Raw genomic sequence first — 19,362 nt, forward strand, 5'->3', positions numbered from 1 at the left:
CGATATCTGAGGTTTCTTTTCTTTTCGTAGTTCTTTTGAAGCATCCTCACATTTCTTTCTCTAATTGACCCTCCTTCACCAGCGTTATTTCATTAATTACACTTCTGTGCACAAGCACCCTAAATGGTATTGAGAAGCTGCCAGGTGACAAAAGCGTCACCAAAACAAATTAAAAGAATGAACAATGATTAAGAAATAAAAAGAAAGAACACAACAAGAAAGTACGACGACGCCATCTTTTGTGTCGTGCGCTGTCCTTTACTCGTCCTTGCCTGATCAGCTTTATATTTCATTTTGCGATCCAACCAGCTTGTCATATTATTACAGTCGCCAGCAATCCACTAGTGAGCCAGTTAAAATTTACGATAACTGTTTATCTTTTCCATGAACACTACTTTCCCCCGAGCCGGACTCGGATACGCTTACATAGCGGAACATGCGGGACTATATTATGTCCATGTCGTTGTCCGTTACGTGTCTCGCATCTCGGTGTCGTAAGCGTCCGAATCGGCGGTGAGGTCCGAGCAGTCGTGCGCTACTACTCGGACAGCAGAGTGGACACGCGGACGTCGTCCTCGAAGCCGCGGACGTCGTCCTTGCACCGAGGTCTCGCGCGGTGCCGATACACTTCCGCCGTCTCGGCACATTTGGATCGTCACGCAACCGCACGCATGCACGTCTCCCGCCCGGCTTTAGATGAAGGCCGCAGAAGTGGTATGCGCGGACTCCCATATCGAGTGATTCTTCTGCGTTTGGCCGAGAGCTTCTAATGACGATCTGCGTATAGCGCGACTGTCAGAAGCATGCTGACTTTTTTTGTAGCGAGTCAGAATTTCGGCGGCTCGGAATTGAGCGCTGGCCTACAGCATCCGAATTTTCTGTCAGTGTGACGTTTGCAATTATCCGTTGTTATCGTTGATGCATCCACAGAGGCTGAAAATGAATTGATATGTTCAATGAACTTGACGAGGCTGTATACGTTGCATGAGTTGTTTACAAAAAACCCTGACTTTTCTCTCTGCATTTTTTCTGTTCTCTGTTGTATTTTTCTTTTTTTTGCGTTGTGGCATTCTCGCCCTACCAGGCTTGTGTTTTATTTATGCAGCCGCGTGCTTTGAATTACTCTCCGCGCTCCTTCGCACTTTAATGCTAGACTCGCGCTGTTTGCTAGAGCATTACGCACCGGCTTCTGAAGGCGATCAAAAAATACAACTGAAGAGAAGCAATAAAATAGAAGAACAAAACAAGCCGCGGCCGCTTGCTACCCTTACAAAAATTTTTAATGTGTTTTTTTAGAAAGTCTTTTGAACTTTCTCTATAGAACTCTATTGTGTTTATTTTGATTGCCTATAGAATTTTCCTATAGAGTTTCAAAAGTTATTTGGCCACCGCATTCTTATAGGAACTCTAAAGACACATTTCTATAGAACATTTCTATCGAGTTGCTTTAGAGATGCTAAAGACAAATTTCTATAGAACATTCCTACGTAGTTCCTTTAGAGATGCTAAAGACAAATTTCTATAGAACATTCCTACGTAGTTCCTTTAGAGATGCTAAAGACAAATTTCTATAGAACATTCCTACGTAGTTCCTTTAGAGATCCTAAAGACAAATTTCTATAGAACATTCCTACGTAGTTCCTTTAGAGATCCTAAAGACAAATTTCTATAGAACATTCCTACGCAGTTCCTTTAGAGATCCTATATACAAATTTCTATAGAACATTCCTACGTAGTTCCTTTAGAGATCCTAAAGACAAATTTCTATAGCACATTCCTACGTAGTTCCTTTAGAGATCCTAAAGACAAATTTCTATAGAACATTCCTATGTAGTTCCTTTAGAGATCCTAAAGACAGATTTCTATAGAACATTCCTACGTAGTTTATTTTGAGATCCTAAAGACAAATTTCTATAGAACATTCCTACGTAGTTCCTTTAGAGATCCTAAAGACAAATTTCTATAGAACATTCCTACGTAGTTCCTTTTGAGATCCTAAAGACAAATTTCTATAGAACATTCCTACGTAGTTCCTTTTGAGATCCTAAAGACAAATTTCTATAGCATTCCTTTAATTTTGCTAAAAGCAAATTTTAATGGAAAATTCTATGCAGTTGCTTTGAAGACCCTATAAGGCAAATGTCTATAGAACCTATGTCTATAAGTATATTGCTCACTATTTACCAAAGTTCTAGAGAATTGCACTGTAGCGTTTGAAGACCACAGTATATGAGCGCAAAAAAATTGGCACCACAACGAAGTGACTTGATTTAAACATTTATTGCACTGAAAGACTAGACCATATTGCACAAGACATGTCTTCTGCAGCAAATTAGGATGCACAAACATGCACACATAAACTGTAGCTGCCAATGCGCACCTCAGGTCAAGCTGGTGGTACTAGTGGTAAGAAAGAAATAACATTGCAAGACTCGACTAGAGTTGACACCTGACAAAAAGAAGCTTGACGAAGACAAAAAAAGTTTAAAAAGCTTGTATTTTGTTAAAAGAAAATAAATTGAGATCAGACAACATTCCAAAATTAGGGTGGGAATAGAAACCAGACTAACGCGCGCAATGCCTAAGCAAAAACTTTGAAGTAATAGTCTTGTGGAAACCTGCAAGGTGGAGAGAAGTAAGTAATAAAGGGAAAATCAGACGTCCGCCTGTTCGTAGCAGTTGCTACAAGGGAAACCCATATGGGTTCAACGAAAGAAAAGCCTCGCAGTTGAAGAAAAATTTGTCCTGGACCGGGACTTGAACCCGGGTCCACGGAAAGGTGGTGGTCCCGGGCTCGAGTCCCGGACCAGGACGAATTTTTCTTCAACTGCGAGGCTTTTCTTTCGTTGAACCCGTATGGGTTTCCTTTGTAGCAATTGCTATGAAGGAGTGAATTTTCCCTTTATTGCAAAAACTTTGCCAACCTTGGTATGGCATCAGATGCAACTAATAGAATAGTTATCTAGTTTTTTATTGAAGAGTTAAAGGTCGTAAACAATACAACTTCGTTTCTTGAAATTTTGCCATTTCTTTTATTTGTATAAGTGTATTGCCTAATAAAATATGATTATGTTACTGCGCTGTCTGGATGTTTTTTCTTCCGTGTTTGAATGACATGTCTAGTTTGAAGTAACAATATTCCTTCCGGGAGGCCTGTAAGGTATGCATAATAAATAAATAAATAAATAAATAAACAAACAAACAAACAAACAAACAAAACAAAACAAATTTTGCCTTAGCATTTCGGTTTACACCACCAGCCTGACCTGTACGGAGCGCTTCAGCTGCTGCTCTGACGCGAGCTACTTTACTTCCCGCGAAAGCAGCGACGACAGGCTACTTTTCAGCCTCATAGGGTCCGCCTGGAACTCTGCAACGGTGAAGCCTGCAAAATACAATTGAAATTATTTTTAAGAATATGCAATGAACATTCAGCACAAACATGCCATAAATATTTATATGTATATAGTTGTGGCACTATGCCAAGTTTCCTTTCAGTATTTCAGGAAATATTATGTACAAATTGTAACAATAAAGCAGCAGACCTCCCTGCCCACTCTGTAGCGAAGAAGGGCAGTTCTTAGACAATCACTTTTGAAAATACTTTTTCTTTCCAGAGATTTTGTGACACTAGCAATGAACCAATGCCCGTGGTGCTAACATGTCATTGCTAGTGACCTAAAAGTATCTCTAAACGCGATTATTGAACATGGCCCCAATACAGCAACGCAGTCACACATTAATCCCATCTTCAAATGACAACACATTCCCGCTTATAACATAAGCAAGTAGGAACAACCATGAACTATGACTGCTACACAGATATCACATTATGCATAGCAAATGCACTTTTGGAAGACAAAGGGAATGACCTACTGGCTTCTATTGTTCAGTGGGTAAAAAAAATTATTGTTCCCTGTGCTGATGGCAATAGTTGGTATGCACTGCGCTTAACTACGCTAGTATTTAATTTCTCCTGTGGAGCTTCACACTTTGAGCAATCATGATAACCATACATGTAAGTATTCATTGCATGGGGCCAATAAGACCTTTATGATTGCAAAATAAGTTGGACAACTTCCAGTTTGTCATATTTGGAACATAGTCACAATGTCACTGTCACATAAACAGGGACAATATATTTGTGCTTTTTGAGTTATTGAAATAATTACCAATTTCTAATCTAGGATCAGTGCATGTACATTAAGGAGTACTCTGAACTGAGTTATAAGTGGAGAAAATTTTAAATTCGGTCATCATTAAAATCGGTCCTTATTGCTACGTGGCATGTGAAAAATGGAAAAATAATTATGCTCAGGAATTACACAAATCTTAAAGTTTATTGCGTAGAAGTTCTATAGGCCAGGCAGAAGAAATAAGGTGCTTGAAACCACATACCGTAAAAACCCGCATATAATACGAGGTTTTTTCCTATTAGCGTCCCAAATTTTCACCTTGTACTATATGTGGATCCGAACAAAAATTTCAGTCAGAAATTTGGGCTAGAACTTTTGGTTCCGTTAATGCTGCGTGGCTATGACTTGACTGCCTTATTGCTGAGTGGCTACGGTTTCGCTTCCTTATTGCTGCATGGCTACAGCTTGGTTTCGTTATTGCTGTGTGACTACAGCATCGTTTCTTTATTGTTGAGTGTGCACCTGGGCAGCACACGTGCAAACCACACTTCCAGAGTGCATCTTTTTAATTCTGCACTAAAAGACCAAAAAAACAGTACTCGACTACCTTCTAGAGACAGGTTATTTTAGCCGCACAGGACATTGGCAACAGTGTGGCCAGAAGGCAGTTTGGCGTCGACAGAAGGAAGCCCTTTTCACGTGCAGGGAAACGCGAAGAAGCTTTCGCGACCCGAAAAGTGGGACATTACCTGAAATCAAACTCGCCCTGACGGAGTTCATACGCAAACAGTGAGCCGCGCATCTAGCTGTGAGCGTGGAGCTTATACAGGCAAAAGCTAAGTAGCTTGCTTGAGAAAAAAAAAGCTACCGCGCTCCACCATCAAAGCAAGCAAGCACTGGATTCATCGCTACACGTGCCTTGCTGGATTTTCCTTGCGTCGCCAAACTTCGATTTCGCAAAAGCTGCCCGAATCGTTCGAAGAGCTGTGGCTTTCCAGCACCACGTTATTTCACTGCGCATGTCCAAGAACTTCCAGCTAGGACAAATCAGCAATGCTGACCAAACGCCGGTTTATCTGGACATGCCATCACCCCTCAACGTGCACGACAAGGGCTCTAAACAAGTTTATGTCTGGTCCTCTGACCGTGAAAAAACACGAAGTTACCATCATGTCGTGCACGGCAGTCAGACACAAGCTCCTGCCCTATGTCGTCTTCAAGCGCAAGAGAGTGCCTAAAGGTGAGGTCCTGCCAAAAAATTTGCTCTTGAGATGCCATGAGAAAGGCTGGATAAACGAGAATCTTGTGTTCGACTGGATAAAGTCCGTCTGGTGTAGGCGGCTCGGCGCACTGTTGTCGTTCCTGTCTATCTTTGTGCTAGACGCATTTCGTTGCCATTTGGCCAACTCAATGAAGAGGCTGTTGCGCCAATCCGGCACTGAACTCGTCGTTATCCCAGGTGGGATGTCGCAGCTGCAGCCTTTAGATGCTTGGGGGACAAGCCGTTCGAGGAAGCAGTCCAACGGTTTTACGCAGATTGGATGCAGGCAGGTGAGCCTGCAGTGACGCCGAGTGGCTCTGCTGAAGCGGGCTTCACCAGCCACGCTACGCAAGTGGATTATGGATGCATGGGCCAGCATACCAGAGGACCTTGTGCGTTGCACATTCAAGAAGTGGAGCATCTTGAACACACTCGATGGCACAGAGGATGAGTACCTCTGGGAAGACATGTCCGACAAGGAACTATCCGAAGGGAACGCAGCTGAGGAAGACAGTGACTAAAGTGCAGAGTGCAATTTAAATAAATTTTTTCCTCAGATTTTCCCAACTCATATTATACGTGGACAAAAATTTTTTTTTCCCATTTCGCGTCTCAAAAATTTCTCCTCGTACTATATGCGAGTTTTTACGGTAGTTGCAACAAACAAATTTATTATTGCTAGAAGTTGCAGAGAAATTAGTAAACAGATTGTTAGTTATTTTTGGAACAGAGAAGGTAACTGTGAAGTTTCAGCATCCTTAAGTAGTGAAATGTAGCAACTGTCAGCAATAAATTCTCTCTTTACTGCCTTTCCTTACCTCAAGTGGCAAACCTTCTTCCTCTTTAGACTTTATCGGCTAACAGATGCTTACCAATTACAGTAGCGACACCTGTATGACTGGCAGTGTTTACAGCATCCATGTGCTGTGACATAGTTGCTAGCATGGACAGGACTATGGAAAAAGGGTGGGACAGGACAGAGCACTACTTCTTCAACAGTTCAAGAACTAGCGCTCTGGCCTGTCCCACCATTTTTCTGTAGTCTTGTTCGCACTAGTACCTATGTCACAGCAAATGCACGAACACCAACTAGCCCAACTTTCCACGTTAATTACAGTATCCATGCACAGTGAACATTGGTTGAATGACACACTACAAATGATTTGAGGCAAAAATGTTGCACTAATATGGCTGCTCTCGTACAAGGAATATGCACATGCATTTACCATAAGTGCAGCGCAGTGGCTTGCACACATCTTAGTTTTCTTTTAAAGGGGTCCTGAACCACCACTCAGGCATGGTGAAATGAAGTCTGCAGATAGCATTTGCTGCTGTGAACATTTCAGCCAGGTTTTGCAGTCAGGTACGGCATGTGGAGCTCGCAAGCGGAGTGCAAAGTCTTTGTCCTTTCAAATGCTCTCTTTTCAACAGAAGCCTGCTCGTCACTCTTTTCCGGACAACTTATTTTGTAATAAAGTGCCCAGAAAATGTGGCTGCTATTGGCTAATAACTGACATCAATCATGAAGGGTGTTTGGATCAGTGCCCTTTTTCCTTTTGTTACTGAGAGAATTTATTGAAGTTTAATAAACAGGCTGGAGTAAGCAAAGATCTGCTTTTAAATTTTGATAATAATTACGCACTTCTGCAAGAAGCCGACTATTATCTGCTCCCGTATGGATGACTCCGGCCGCCCGCGTGGGAATTAAACTTTGGCTACCCTGCTTATTGGTGTCATGGCCATCAGCTTGGTCGGGTCTCACTAATTTCAATTAGTTTGGAGCCTTCAACTAGCCTAGAACCACACAAAACTTGAGGTCAGAACATACGCACGCTTGCCAGCGCACTGTCACTTGTCGCAGCTCCTGGTTAGATGCCTTGGCAGACTTTGCACTTCAATATGCACAAGTTGGATTTGACCACTATCCGTTGATCAAGCTGCGGGCAAAGCCGGTCTGTAGCATGGCCGGACTGGACCACATGTGCACAAGCCCACACTGAAGCCCTGTCGTGCACGAAGCAAATGCTACCCACTACAGCTGCAGTGTGCTACGTAGCATAGGCACTGTGGCCACTGTGAGAAGTTCACTGGCTGAGCGCACTTTCACTCAGTGATTTCGCTCAGTACCAATGTCATCATCTTACATTGACTATGCTTACTAGGCTGTCTTTGGCAGTGACCTCAAAGATGTGCACATGCCAGCTTAGCCCATGGCTGGTGTGCACATATCTCGGAGGCCATGTTTCCTCACTGAGCTGGTGGCAATGAGGTCGAAGTCAAAATGCATAGCGCTTTCACTGCTTCTGCTGCTCAGATTCATCGCTTGCTTGATCACGCGAAGTTGGTGTTGTAGAAGACATGACACGCAATACCTGGAGCGAATATGGCAACAGACGGCAGCTATGCTCCACCCTTACGTGGTGCAGTGGCTGATTTTGTACCAGACGATTGCTCGGTTTTATGCAGCAGATGACGCATGGTAATATGGCGATGGCCGCCAGAGGGCGGCGCTTAGAGCCAGCAAGTTCTTGCTTATATTTTGGACAGAAATGTGCTTTTACTGCCCAGTTTTTAAATGTGTATAGCCATAACAGACCCTTCTATTACAATTTCTCGCGGAAAACTGCAAAATGTTAGGTGATCATGTCATGCCCCCTTTAAGGTCACCTGAAAAGGCTAGTGTGAGAGAACTGTGCCAGATAATAAATGTTGTACTTATTGGTGCAGTAATGCAAATAAAAAATGGGAAGTGCATTGCAGATATGCACGCACCAGGGAATGAATAAAATTAATAATGGGAATTGATCAGCATGCACAAAGTATGGTCAGGAAGTTGTGTGTTGATGATGGAGCTTCATGAATACAGAGCATGTGCCCTCCTAAGGGGGGGGGGTAGCATAGCAGAGAGTTGCACCGAAGGATACATTGCACATGTGCACATATGACTGCCTATCTCAGCACTTGCTGCTGTTATAAGGCGCTGATATAACGTGTGGTCAATGCTTGTTTGCTCACGCGAATCATAAAGGATCAAAATTAGGTCTGCAAATAAAAGCACATAATTTGTGCCAAATCATGAACTTACATACATACTGCTGACATACGTGTTCACAGTAAAATGGGAAAATGGCTTACCGATAATGGCATTCACTTTGACAGGGTCCAGGCATTCCCGTTGAGGTGCACAAGGATGCGCATTGGACCGCCGTCCAAACAGTGATTTTCCACGCAGCTCCTCTGCTGTGAACAGATGCCGCATGAGGCCTCTTGCAAACTTAGCAGGGGCCCCAGGGCAATTGCGGCGCAGTCCTTCAATTACTGCGTTGTCTACAACAACTCCGCCTCCGATGTCCATCTGCGAAAAATGCCGAACAGTGACAAAGCGCACACAAAATAAACTTTGGCAATACAGCACCAATGCACATAAAGAACTGCCAAATTCCTATTTAAAGAATTATTCAGCTTACATTTTTTAACAAGATGGTTAACAGAAAACAGCAGTTATATGCCTCATTACATTCCTTATTTTGCGAAGCCTTCTGAACAAGTTTCTGAACAAGTCCAACAACTTTGTAATCGAAAGTTTTACAGAAGCCCATGTGGTCAGGATGAAACATGACAAAGAAAGACTTACACTGACCAAATAAAACTTTAAAGCAAGACGTTTCGGCTTCCAAGCCTCATAGGAAGGCTTTCCCAAGGCTTTCATATGGAAGCCAAAACGCCTTGCATTTAAAGTTTTCTATGGTCAGTGTACATCTTTCTTTATCATGTTTCATCCTGACCAGACAGGCTTTTATCGAACTCGTGACTACAAAGTTGTTGGACTTTTGAACTTGTTCACAAGTCCTTGTGAAATAAGGAACGTAATGTGGCATATAAATGCTGCTTTCTATTAAACATCTGTATAAGCCTTAATATGGGGCTTGAAAGCCACAACATCTTGCTTTCAAGTTTTATTTAGTCAGTGTAGGTCTTGCTTAGTCATCCAACTTTATTGCCGAACTCTAGCAAAATTTGTTTTCACATTTCTCCTCTCACATTTCTAAACTGAGCCGATATGCCGTATGGAAGCTGAAATCCAAGAGCCTTAATCGGAAATCAAGCTGAATTAAATTACGGGGTTTTACGTGCCAAAACCACTTTCTGATTATGAGGCACTCCGTAGTGGAGGACTCCGGAAATTTCGACCACCTGGGGTTCTTTAACGTGCACCTAAATCTAAGTACACGGGTGTTTTCGCATTTCGCCCCCATCGAAATGCGGCCACCGTGGCCAGGATCCGATCCCGCGACCTCGTGCTCAGCAGCCTAACACCATAGCCACTGAGCAACCATGGCAGGTTCAAGCTGAATTGTTGAAGCCATGTGTTGCAATTTAGCACAAGACTCCCAAGACAACTATGTAGTCATAGAAGGTGTCAACTGTAAGCATAACATGGATTTTCTGTCCAATCCCTTTCTTAAAAGGGAATGCGAGTGCATACCAAAAATTTTTTTAATGGTTATTCGAGTTATAGTGCTGAAAATTTGTACATATATGTAATATTATGTGCTTATTTTGAATATATAAGGTCATTTTCATCTATCTTCTTTGTTCAAGTTCTACGCAAGCTTCCCTTAATTATCTCCTGCTAAGGTTAGGGGCTACTGCGAGGTATCGAATTGAATCTGAAACTCGAAAAGGTGTTCTTTTGGCGAGTAACTTTGAAGTCTTGCAACTATTGTTCTAGGCAAGCCAAACCAATAAGGTTGGTCTAATTTCACTCTTGAATCATTCAGAAGGTATTGGTACCCTGTTCAGCAAAATTTCAGGAACTGGTATTCTGCAAATCTTTGAAAAAATTATGTAAAGGAAGCTCGGATAAAACTAGAACCAGAGGACATAAACAAAAATAGGCTGCATGTTCAAAGTAAGCTCGTCACATTACATATATCTACAAGTTTTCAGCCCCATATCTTAAAGATATCTTTTTTTTTTAAACCCACCTCCCACCTAATAGGTCCTGAACTGCCCATCGAGGTTATTGAAGGAACGCAGTCCATGGATGGCATATGCTACTGTGAACATCTCAGCCAAATTTTTCAGTCGTGCGCGGAGCATGTAGCTCACAAGTAGAGTGTGAAGTCAAATACTTTTCAAAAACTCTTTTCAACCTAGGCCTTTTCACCCACTTTGAAACTGTCACCAGCTTAAATATGCCGTCTGCTATTGGCTGATAGCTGATACCAATCAAGAAGAGTGTATCCGTCCGTTTCTTCCTACAGTTACAGTGTATATTTATTGAAGCACTTTATTAAACAGGCTCAAGTAAGCAAAAAGCTGGTTTTGAATTTTGATAAAAATTACTTATATTTCTAGAGAAAACTGGCTATCTTCTGCTCATGCTCGGCTGCCACAGCCCACGCAAGAATTAAACTTTGACCACCTGCTTATGAGTGTCGTAGCTGCTGAGCCTCGCTAATTTCAATTAGCTTTGAACAAAACTAGCTTCGAAGCAGGCAAAATTTAAGGTCAGACCACATGTATTCCTACCAGCGCACACCCCCTCCAGGCTGCTCCTGGCTAGATGACATGGGAGACAAGCTATTGACAACACTTCAGAATGCGCAAATTTGATGTGGCTATTATCCATTGGTCAAGCAGGTGAAGGGCAAAACTGGTCGGTCCGCACTATGCAGCGCAGCCAAACTGGAGAGGATGGGCACGGGCACACACTGGAGCCCTGTTGCGCACAAAGAAAATGCTACGCACGTCACATGTGGCTGATGGACTGACCGAGTTGAAAATTGCTGCCAAGGTTACAGATCAGCATCCTGCAAGGCTGAAACTGGGGACATTGAAGACTTCTACGCTCCCAACTTCTTGTGAGGCTGCAGCTACCTTAACTCCGGTGTGGCATTATTTTACCATAATGGAAAGCACTGGGCTAGAGTATATGAAATGCCTTGCGAGTGTGAAGCAAGGCATAACATGATGCACCATTAATGCGGAAAAACAAGCAGTGCTGCCTATGTCCTTTTTGCCACAAAGAACAGTTGCTTTCGTTCACATGTCTGATGAATTCTATGCTGGCTGCCAACTCATATGCACTACTGTTAGGTTTTTCAGTGTAACTTTATGTAGCTAATGTTGACTACAGCAAACTATTTCGTGAATTTAAGGGAGTTTGTTACAATAATGTTCATCTTTAAAATTTCACATATATCATTATATGGTTAGACAACACATAGGAACTGGATTTTTGATTGCGACGTTAGACCAGATGTCGGGCCCTATATAGATGGCAGACAAATTTACAAAATCATACATTATACACACACTAAACATAGGTCTTACCTTTGGGCATGGCTTCACACAACCCCCGATGACGTCGTCCTCAATCATTTTTTTTAGCTTTTTTACCATCTTGTGGCATTCTAAAAAGAAGAAGAAGTTGGCCTCATTCAAATGACGTAGAACTAAGGCGTAAATTTTCTAAAAGCTTTTGGTGGCAGCCTCACTATATGGCAAATAATGTGAAGAACAGTAAGAAAGCCTACCATGCAGTTCCTCCAATTCTCGATTTCTTCGCTTGAGGGCTGCCAACTCTTCCCTCAGCTGCTCACATGTGGTGCACACCTACAGTGGTTTATTGACAAACAATTCAAACATACTGTTTTATAGACTAACATGTAAAGCATGAAAAACAATGAAGTATTTGGCTATGCTTCATGCATCATCACTTAACGAAAACTGCACTTTAGTTTCGTGTTAACCATGAGAAGGCATTATTTTGGAATACAGTTATGGAAAGTAACTTGGCTAATTCTGTTAATCATAGCATTAGAAGCCAAAAAACAATGACGCTAACGACAATACAGGGGACATTACTTCTACTTACAGGGAATCCAGGTTAATAAGGACTGATAAAGAGTTTACAGGGCTCGGATCATGTTAGATTAGGGTTTATAATGGTCAGATCAAGTTTCATGACATTGACACCAGGCTGTGTTGAGATGACCAAGTGGCACAATGCTTACGCATACTTAGGCAACTACCAGAGGAGTTTGTGCCTGAATTTTACATTTGGCGGGTGCAAGATATTGTAAAATCAAGTTCTGCACTGGAAGCAAAATAGAACAGACCTTGGTACTTTATGAAACGCTGTCTACACTTAAATGGCTCCTTAAAATATGGAGTATGAATATGCAAAGAGTTAGAAAAGACACCTATCTGAGCGTTCCGACTCAACTTTGCTGAATCTGACGCTTTCTGTCATTTTAGCAATTTCACGAGAAATACTTCATATGCGGAAACCAGTTACAATAGAACCTGGCATTAACACAATAAAAGCTTGTCTCACAATTCCCCAGCCACTTAATGTGAAGGCATCCCATTACAGTACTGATGCTGTGAAATGAACTAGAATTATAAGGTGTCCTAAGAGCAAAATTAGACAAAAACAAGAACCATGAGCTGAAGAGCTAATAGTTCGGTAAATTTTAGCTTACCTGAGTGTTTATTGTGAGCAGTGCAGTTATTTCAAACTTTTTTTTTCTCAAAAGAAATTTTTTTATGCAGATCTTTTGTACATTAACAGAGATAACTGTTTTCTACTTAATATTTTCTAATTATACGTTGCACTTTGCAAAGTATTAAAGTGCAATGAACATCCCAAAAAAATTTGCACAATAACCTTCAGTATGGGTCCATCTTAATAGCAATGCACATCTATCAAGAGAGCCCTCCCCCCCCCCCCCTTAAAGATCACACCCCCAGGACTTCAGAACTTCTTAGTTTTGGTTCATTGCACAAGTCACTATCTCTCCCAAGCGATTGCCAAAAATATTTTTTATTACGGCAGGCTAAATTTATGTTACAAGTGCTGGTGTGAGCCACTTTGTTTACAAACCAGAAAAAATGCTATTTTTTACAGGTTATACAACACTAGTTTTCCCAGAAGAATGTGCTCTGTAAGATAGGCTAATAATTAGCCTTCATACTCTTATTGAAAGCTTTTTTTTTTCTAAACATGGTCTCATACCTTAACACAATCCATCATTACAACCTAATACAACACTTTATTGAAGCCAAGCTAAGGAAGGACAATTTTGATTGCAGATGACTACTCATGGAATGTAATGTGGTAATATATGTAACATTGAAATCATACAAAAATATTTTCAGAACAAGTGCCGACCCTGCAACTAGAGTAATGTATTTTTGAAGCACTGCTATCAAGGTTACACAGCTTTGATGGGCGAAGTGAGTGTGACAGATGCACACACTGGCAAAAGCATTCTACACTGTGTGTCACTGAACCTTGCTGTGCAACAGTCTGCAAATGACACTAAATTTGCATGCCTGACTGTGGCATAACCTTCCACAGAGTGAGTGATTACTCTGACGATTCCACCATCCGCTAAGGTCACACATAGAAACCATAGCAGGCATTTGTTCTCAACTTACCTAACCTCCATGCATGCCAACGAAGAGATTGCACAGATGTGCTGTTTTTGAGTGCTGTCAAAATAAGCTAAAGTGACAAATAATTGGAATTCAAATCAGCATGAACATCAGTATGGAACACCAGTAAAAGGACACAGACGCGACCCTGACTAAGAAGATTTTTTTGCCACAACCACGCAATATATACTTGCACAGTAAATAACAGAGGAAGGAAAAAACCATGAAAGTAATATCTATGATAAAGATAATAAAAGGAATAGTTCATTCAAACACTGTCACTGTAAGACATACAGATTGTGTGCACAGACTTGCAAAGTCCAGAAACAAGAAAATCAATTTTTTTGTTAGATAAAGCAATCAAAAGCCTGCTGACACACATGAAGGAAGGCCATGTTGCCTAGCCATCTCCAAATCCTTTAGAATTTCTCTGGTCAGCTGGTCCCAGTGACGTATCACAATGTCAATGCCGAAAGTCAGGTACACAGCCACAGTCTCGGCAGTGAATACAAAGGTTACCAGATGTCACTGAGAATATGCTGCAGGCATGCTCCCTTAACCGCTTATTGAGACAACGGCCTGTTTGGCTGATATACCGCTTGCCGCAAAACAGGGGCAGGGAATACATCACCGCTTCAAAGCAAGAGACGACATAATTGCAGTGTTTCATCTTGCAAGCTCGGTTTTATTTAGCACTTGGATTTACAGCCCTACACAACCTAAGTAGCCTTTAATCTGCAGAAAAAACATTACATCCACCAGCGACACATTTGAGGTTGTGTGCGATGCCATAGATGATCAGAATGATGACAAAACTTCTTTTGTCTCGCCCCTTTGACGAGCTCAAGTGAGCATCCCAGGACTCATTTCTGTTTCTTTCAGCAGGCACTTGGCAAATGTCAAAACATAACAAAAGAACCCAGCCTTTATGAGGCGTTCCAGCTTGCTTCTTAAAGTTGAACAAGATTTTGAGATGGCAAGACTTTCGCAGGGCATTAGCATAGCAAGTCTTCACAATGGCCCACTTTACAACCTTCGAGTGCATAGATCCAAAAGGGAGCAATGGCTTGTCAGGACGAGGCTGATATGCCCCAAGGGTGTGGATAGGACACAATGTTAATATTAAATCCAAGAATCTAATGGACCTACCCTCAGGAACTTCATGAATTAAAGCAAGCAGCGAAAGACAGTCTCAAAACTGTCAGAATGAGTCCTGGGATGCTCACTCAAGCTAGACAAAGGTGCAAGACAGAAGAAATTTTGTCATTATTTTGTGCCTTCACGGCATGGCCTACAACTTCTGAAATATTGCCGGCATATGTAATGGCTTTTTTTTTTCTACACCTGAAAGGCTGGTTAGGTTGTGCAGGGCCGTAAACACAAGTGCGCAAGAAAACTGAGCTTGTAAGATGAAACACTGTAATCATTTCGTCCCTTGCTCTGAAGTTGTGGTATATATCCTACCCCTGTCATGCAGCAAGCGATAAAATGGCCTAACCGGCTGTTGTCTCAATGAGTGGCTAGGGGAGTACATCTACAACATATTCTCGGCAACATCTGGCCACCATGGTAGTCACTGCCAAGACTGTAGCTGCAAGCCTGACTTTCAGCGTTGTGATGTTTTAAAGCATCCCCAGGACCAGCTGACAGACGCTATTCCCGAGGCAACATGTATTAGCAGGCCTTCAATCGCTTTATCTAACAAAGAAATTTATTTTGTAATTTCTTGGCATTGCATGTTTGCACGTGCAATCTGTATTCAAGGAAAAATGGCACAAACAAACATGAACAAGATAGAAAAACTTCCATGTCTTTTTTTATTTTGTCCCCATTTATCTGCACCATTCTTCCTGAAGTATGGATTGCCAACATGCCCAACAGTCAGTACTTCTAAAGTAATTTATATGGCTTACAGTGATGGTGTATGACGGACTACTCATTTTACAATGTTTTTCATAGTTTTTTCTTTCTTTCTTTTGCTCTAGATTGTGCAAGTATATATTGCATAATTGGGACAAATAAACCTTTTTGTGAGTCAGTGCTGTGTCTGCCTCCTTTTCCTGGTCTTCCATCTTTTGCCATTTTAATTACCTAGCATGTAGTACCAACTCGCACAAGCACCTACTTTAACACATTTATAAAAAATGGGCACACTGCAGAACATCCTCAAACGAAGTTAAATTGTGGTGTTTGGTGTCCCTGACCTGCAACAGTGGATTAAGGGTAACTGCATTGGAGAACATATCTGGACCCCTTGTAGTACTTAAACGTGCACCCAAAGCTCGGCACACGACTATTTCACCATTCCCCGCTCCTGGGAGTGTGGCGGCTACATTCAGCAATCGAATCCCCGACCACGTGTTTACCAGCACAGCCACACTCGTGGTTCACCCTGAAACGTCCTATATTCGTCAACAGTGAAGCGGTCTGCAAATTTAATTCAGCAAATTCAGATAAAACCGCGGGTTAAATCAGCGAATAACAAAGATAAAACAACAGGTTAAATGATCACATGCTCAGTCTCTGGTTAGGCTAATGTCACTGTAACGCTGCCATGAATTGCATATTCGGAACAATATGTACCGTCATCGCTACAATGAATAAAACTGCACAAAGCCTTGCATTTACGGCTCTTAGATTGACACAGTTGCCAATAACAAAGTGCAAGCGCAATTCCGAGGTAACGCAATACGGTATTAGCACTCGACCACGCCACAACGCGTTAGGCAAAACAAAAAAATTACCGATTCTCCCTCATCAACACTGAAAGTGCCCGATGCGTCGGACAAAAGGCAGCAGTCATCGGCGGCGGCGATGTCGCCTACGGCGGCTGCGGCGAGTCGCGCGCGCTTCTTTTCGAGAGCGCGGGGCTTGCCTGCACAAAATATAGAATATGGCTTGAGTGGTGCAGAAGCAGTTGCGTTAAACATTTATTAAAGAATGAAACATTGGCATCTCACCTAGGTCCAAAAGTTCAGCAGGGGCAGCATCTTTGCCTTTCTCCCACGTGCACATCAGCACAGTGCCGCGTAGCTCTTCGATGGCGCTTTCATCTGTGTATAATCGGTATCCTATGGCCACGTCTATAATGCAGCTTATGGGATACACGTCCCATTTCTCTTCCTCAATCCACTTGATTAACACGTGGCTCATTTCGCTCATTTCGCTCGTGCTGCAGTGTCGGGTTAGAAAGTTTACAATGCGAACATGCGAATGGCCCGCCTGGCGGCTGGCGAAGTCCAAACTTTACAGACTTGGATTGACCGCTGGCTATGGATTTAGGTTGTAAACATGGCGGTCATGACGTAAATTGAGTTCCCAAAATCGGTTTTGGTTTGGCATTATACGTGGTCTTAGAGATCGGCATTCAACGCACGTTTTGCTGTCACCACCGTTTTCGTGCTTCATGTGTCCTCCGTGACGTCGGCTACACGTCATGTTCGTCAATGTTTACCTGCCAGCAGAAATATTGAAATTGTCGAACGCATCTGTCGAAATATTAGCATCTGTCGAACGCTATTGAAACAGTCGACGCAGATTGTTTGTTTCTAGGAGGCGACTTTAAACTTCCCGGGCTCGGTTGGTCCCGTAATGTCGAAGCAAACGGTAGAATATGCGTCAAGACAGGAAATGCTTGCCATATTCGCGCCCTTTTCACAGCATCAGTGCGTAGCACAGCCCACCCGCAGGAACAATATACTACCTGCTGTAATGCAGTCCATCCTGGTCATGCCCGGGATAAGCGATCAGGGTGTGTTAGGCGAAGTTCCAATAGGCTACGTAAAAGTACCAAACAACGTTCTCAGGCCTATGTGTCACTACTACAAAGCCAAAACACGCGACATATATCTCGCACTCGATCAAAACTATGACGTGTTGAAACACTAGCTGAATCAAAGGACGTGCAAGAGTTGTGGAACATATTTAAATCGAAATTATTTGAACTGTGTGAACAATACGCGATGTCGTGTACACGGCGCAGTGAAAGCAAGCCGTGGTGCACTAAGGAAGCCAACAAATCCGCCATGCGCAGACAACGTGCTTGTACTGCTGATAACACACACCCTCTTCCGCACACAAACATAACTTGATAATAGTAACGGCAAAAACGAAGGTCATTCTTACGCGAGCGAAAAAAAAAAATGTTTTCTTTCCATTCAATACTTACGACCAGTGGCTGTAGCCGGCGGAAAGCGGGGTGTTTTCAGACGTATATCAGGTATCTTCTTATCAGGATTATATACAGTACATACATAATCATTACGTCACAGCAAAAGCCTCCAGAGTGTTGGTTTTCCTGTGCCGAAATTCCAAGCATTTCTCACAGGAAGCCAAACAGCTTCTATATCAAACAGATATGTACGGTCCATGCTAAGTACGCTCGTACAAGATGGGACCCATGGCTTCAAAACGACAAAAAAATTTAGAGTTAAAAATTTGGTGACAAGGTACCTCGTACCTCGGATGGGGCGCCCTTGAAAAGCGTAGGAAAAGAAACTGAGATTAGAAAGATTTTATAAAATATTGCATTGCAGAACAGGCATATAGAACGGGACATTATATATATATATATATATTCCGCCCACACTACATTTCTTCTCGAGTTGATCATATTATCAATAAAGCTAGGGAAATCAAATATGAACAATTTCAGGTTCGAATAGTTACTGCCGTATATGTTACAATGACAGTTTCTAATGACGCCTTTTTCTTTTTTTGCTGCCGTGATCAGTGCGTGAGAATGTTTTGGTACTTTTTTCACTCTTTTGACATGTATCTTATGTACTTTTTCAATTCGCCACCCTTGCATTGCGAATCACCCCCGCTTTAATGCCTTATTGGCGCTAATGAATGAATGAATGATCGAGGTGTGCGGTCCACATTGCTTATAGATATTTCGATACTACAGACGAGATAGGGAAAATGACGGCTGTTTTAGGCTTCTTAAAAGACTGCGCATTAATTAAGAAAAAAAAAGAATTATCACACAAGATTTCGGTGTCTGCACTCCTTCAATTTTCGCTAAATGGGGTCCGCATGGTGCAGTGGACTAAATTTTGTGTAGTTCGTTAACTGAAACACATTGTATCCCACTAATGCAATCTCATTTGCGCAGCAATGGATGTGTAAAATCTTCTGGCATACTTTATTAAGTATAACGGCCGCTAAATTCATTATACAAATTTAAACTACAAATAAGTCTTCCTTCAGGGTAGGACCTTAGATGCGCAATTATTTTTCATTTCGTGATGTTTAACGGCACTGCGTCTGTGTGAAACACCGATGTCACATTAAAATCATCTGGTATTTAGGCTAATTGTTAAATTACATTCTGGCAGGCCTGAATAATTACCCAGCAAAATATTACATGTGATCCCTTCAGTGTATGTATATGCCAAAAGGAAACATAACATGACAGGCTTAATACCAACTAGATCGATCTGAACACAAATAGGACTAAGCCTGCCGTTCGAATGAAACCGGTCAAACAATACACCGTGGCCACCGCGTACATTG

General features: G+C 42.1%; 1 protein-coding gene across 2 annotated transcripts; it reads right to left on the reverse strand.

Annotated features, from left to right (window-relative positions):
* Window positions 1-2,854: 2,854 nt before the first annotated feature.
* On the reverse strand, window positions 2,855-17,688 carry LOC135919746 (uncharacterized). Of its 2 annotated transcripts, none has more exons than XM_070537772.1 (6): window positions 17,549-17,688; window positions 16,590-16,720; window positions 11,940-12,018; window positions 11,737-11,816; window positions 8,533-8,752; window positions 2,855-3,385 (listed from the first exon to the last, which is right to left on the reverse strand). In XM_070537772.1, exons 1-6 carry the CDS (start codon window positions 17,574-17,576, stop codon window positions 3,303-3,305), a joined length of 621 nt encoding a protein of 206 aa, XP_070393873.1. In that variant the 5' UTR covers window positions 17,577-17,688; the 3' UTR covers window positions 2,855-3,302. The 2 variants fall into 2 exon arrangements, with proteins under 2 accessions (XP_070393873.1, XP_070393869.1); XM_070537768.1 differs by lacking the exon at window positions 17,549-17,688 and adding an exon at window positions 16,806-17,517.
* Between the last annotated feature and the right edge of the window lie 1,674 nt (window positions 17,689-19,362).

This window comes from Dermacentor albipictus, chromosome 1 (assembly GCF_038994185.2).
Source record: "Dermacentor albipictus isolate Rhodes 1998 colony chromosome 1, USDA_Dalb.pri_finalv2, whole genome shotgun sequence".
In the NCBI taxonomy this organism is placed as follows: domain Eukaryota; kingdom Metazoa; phylum Arthropoda; class Arachnida; order Ixodida; family Ixodidae; genus Dermacentor; species Dermacentor albipictus.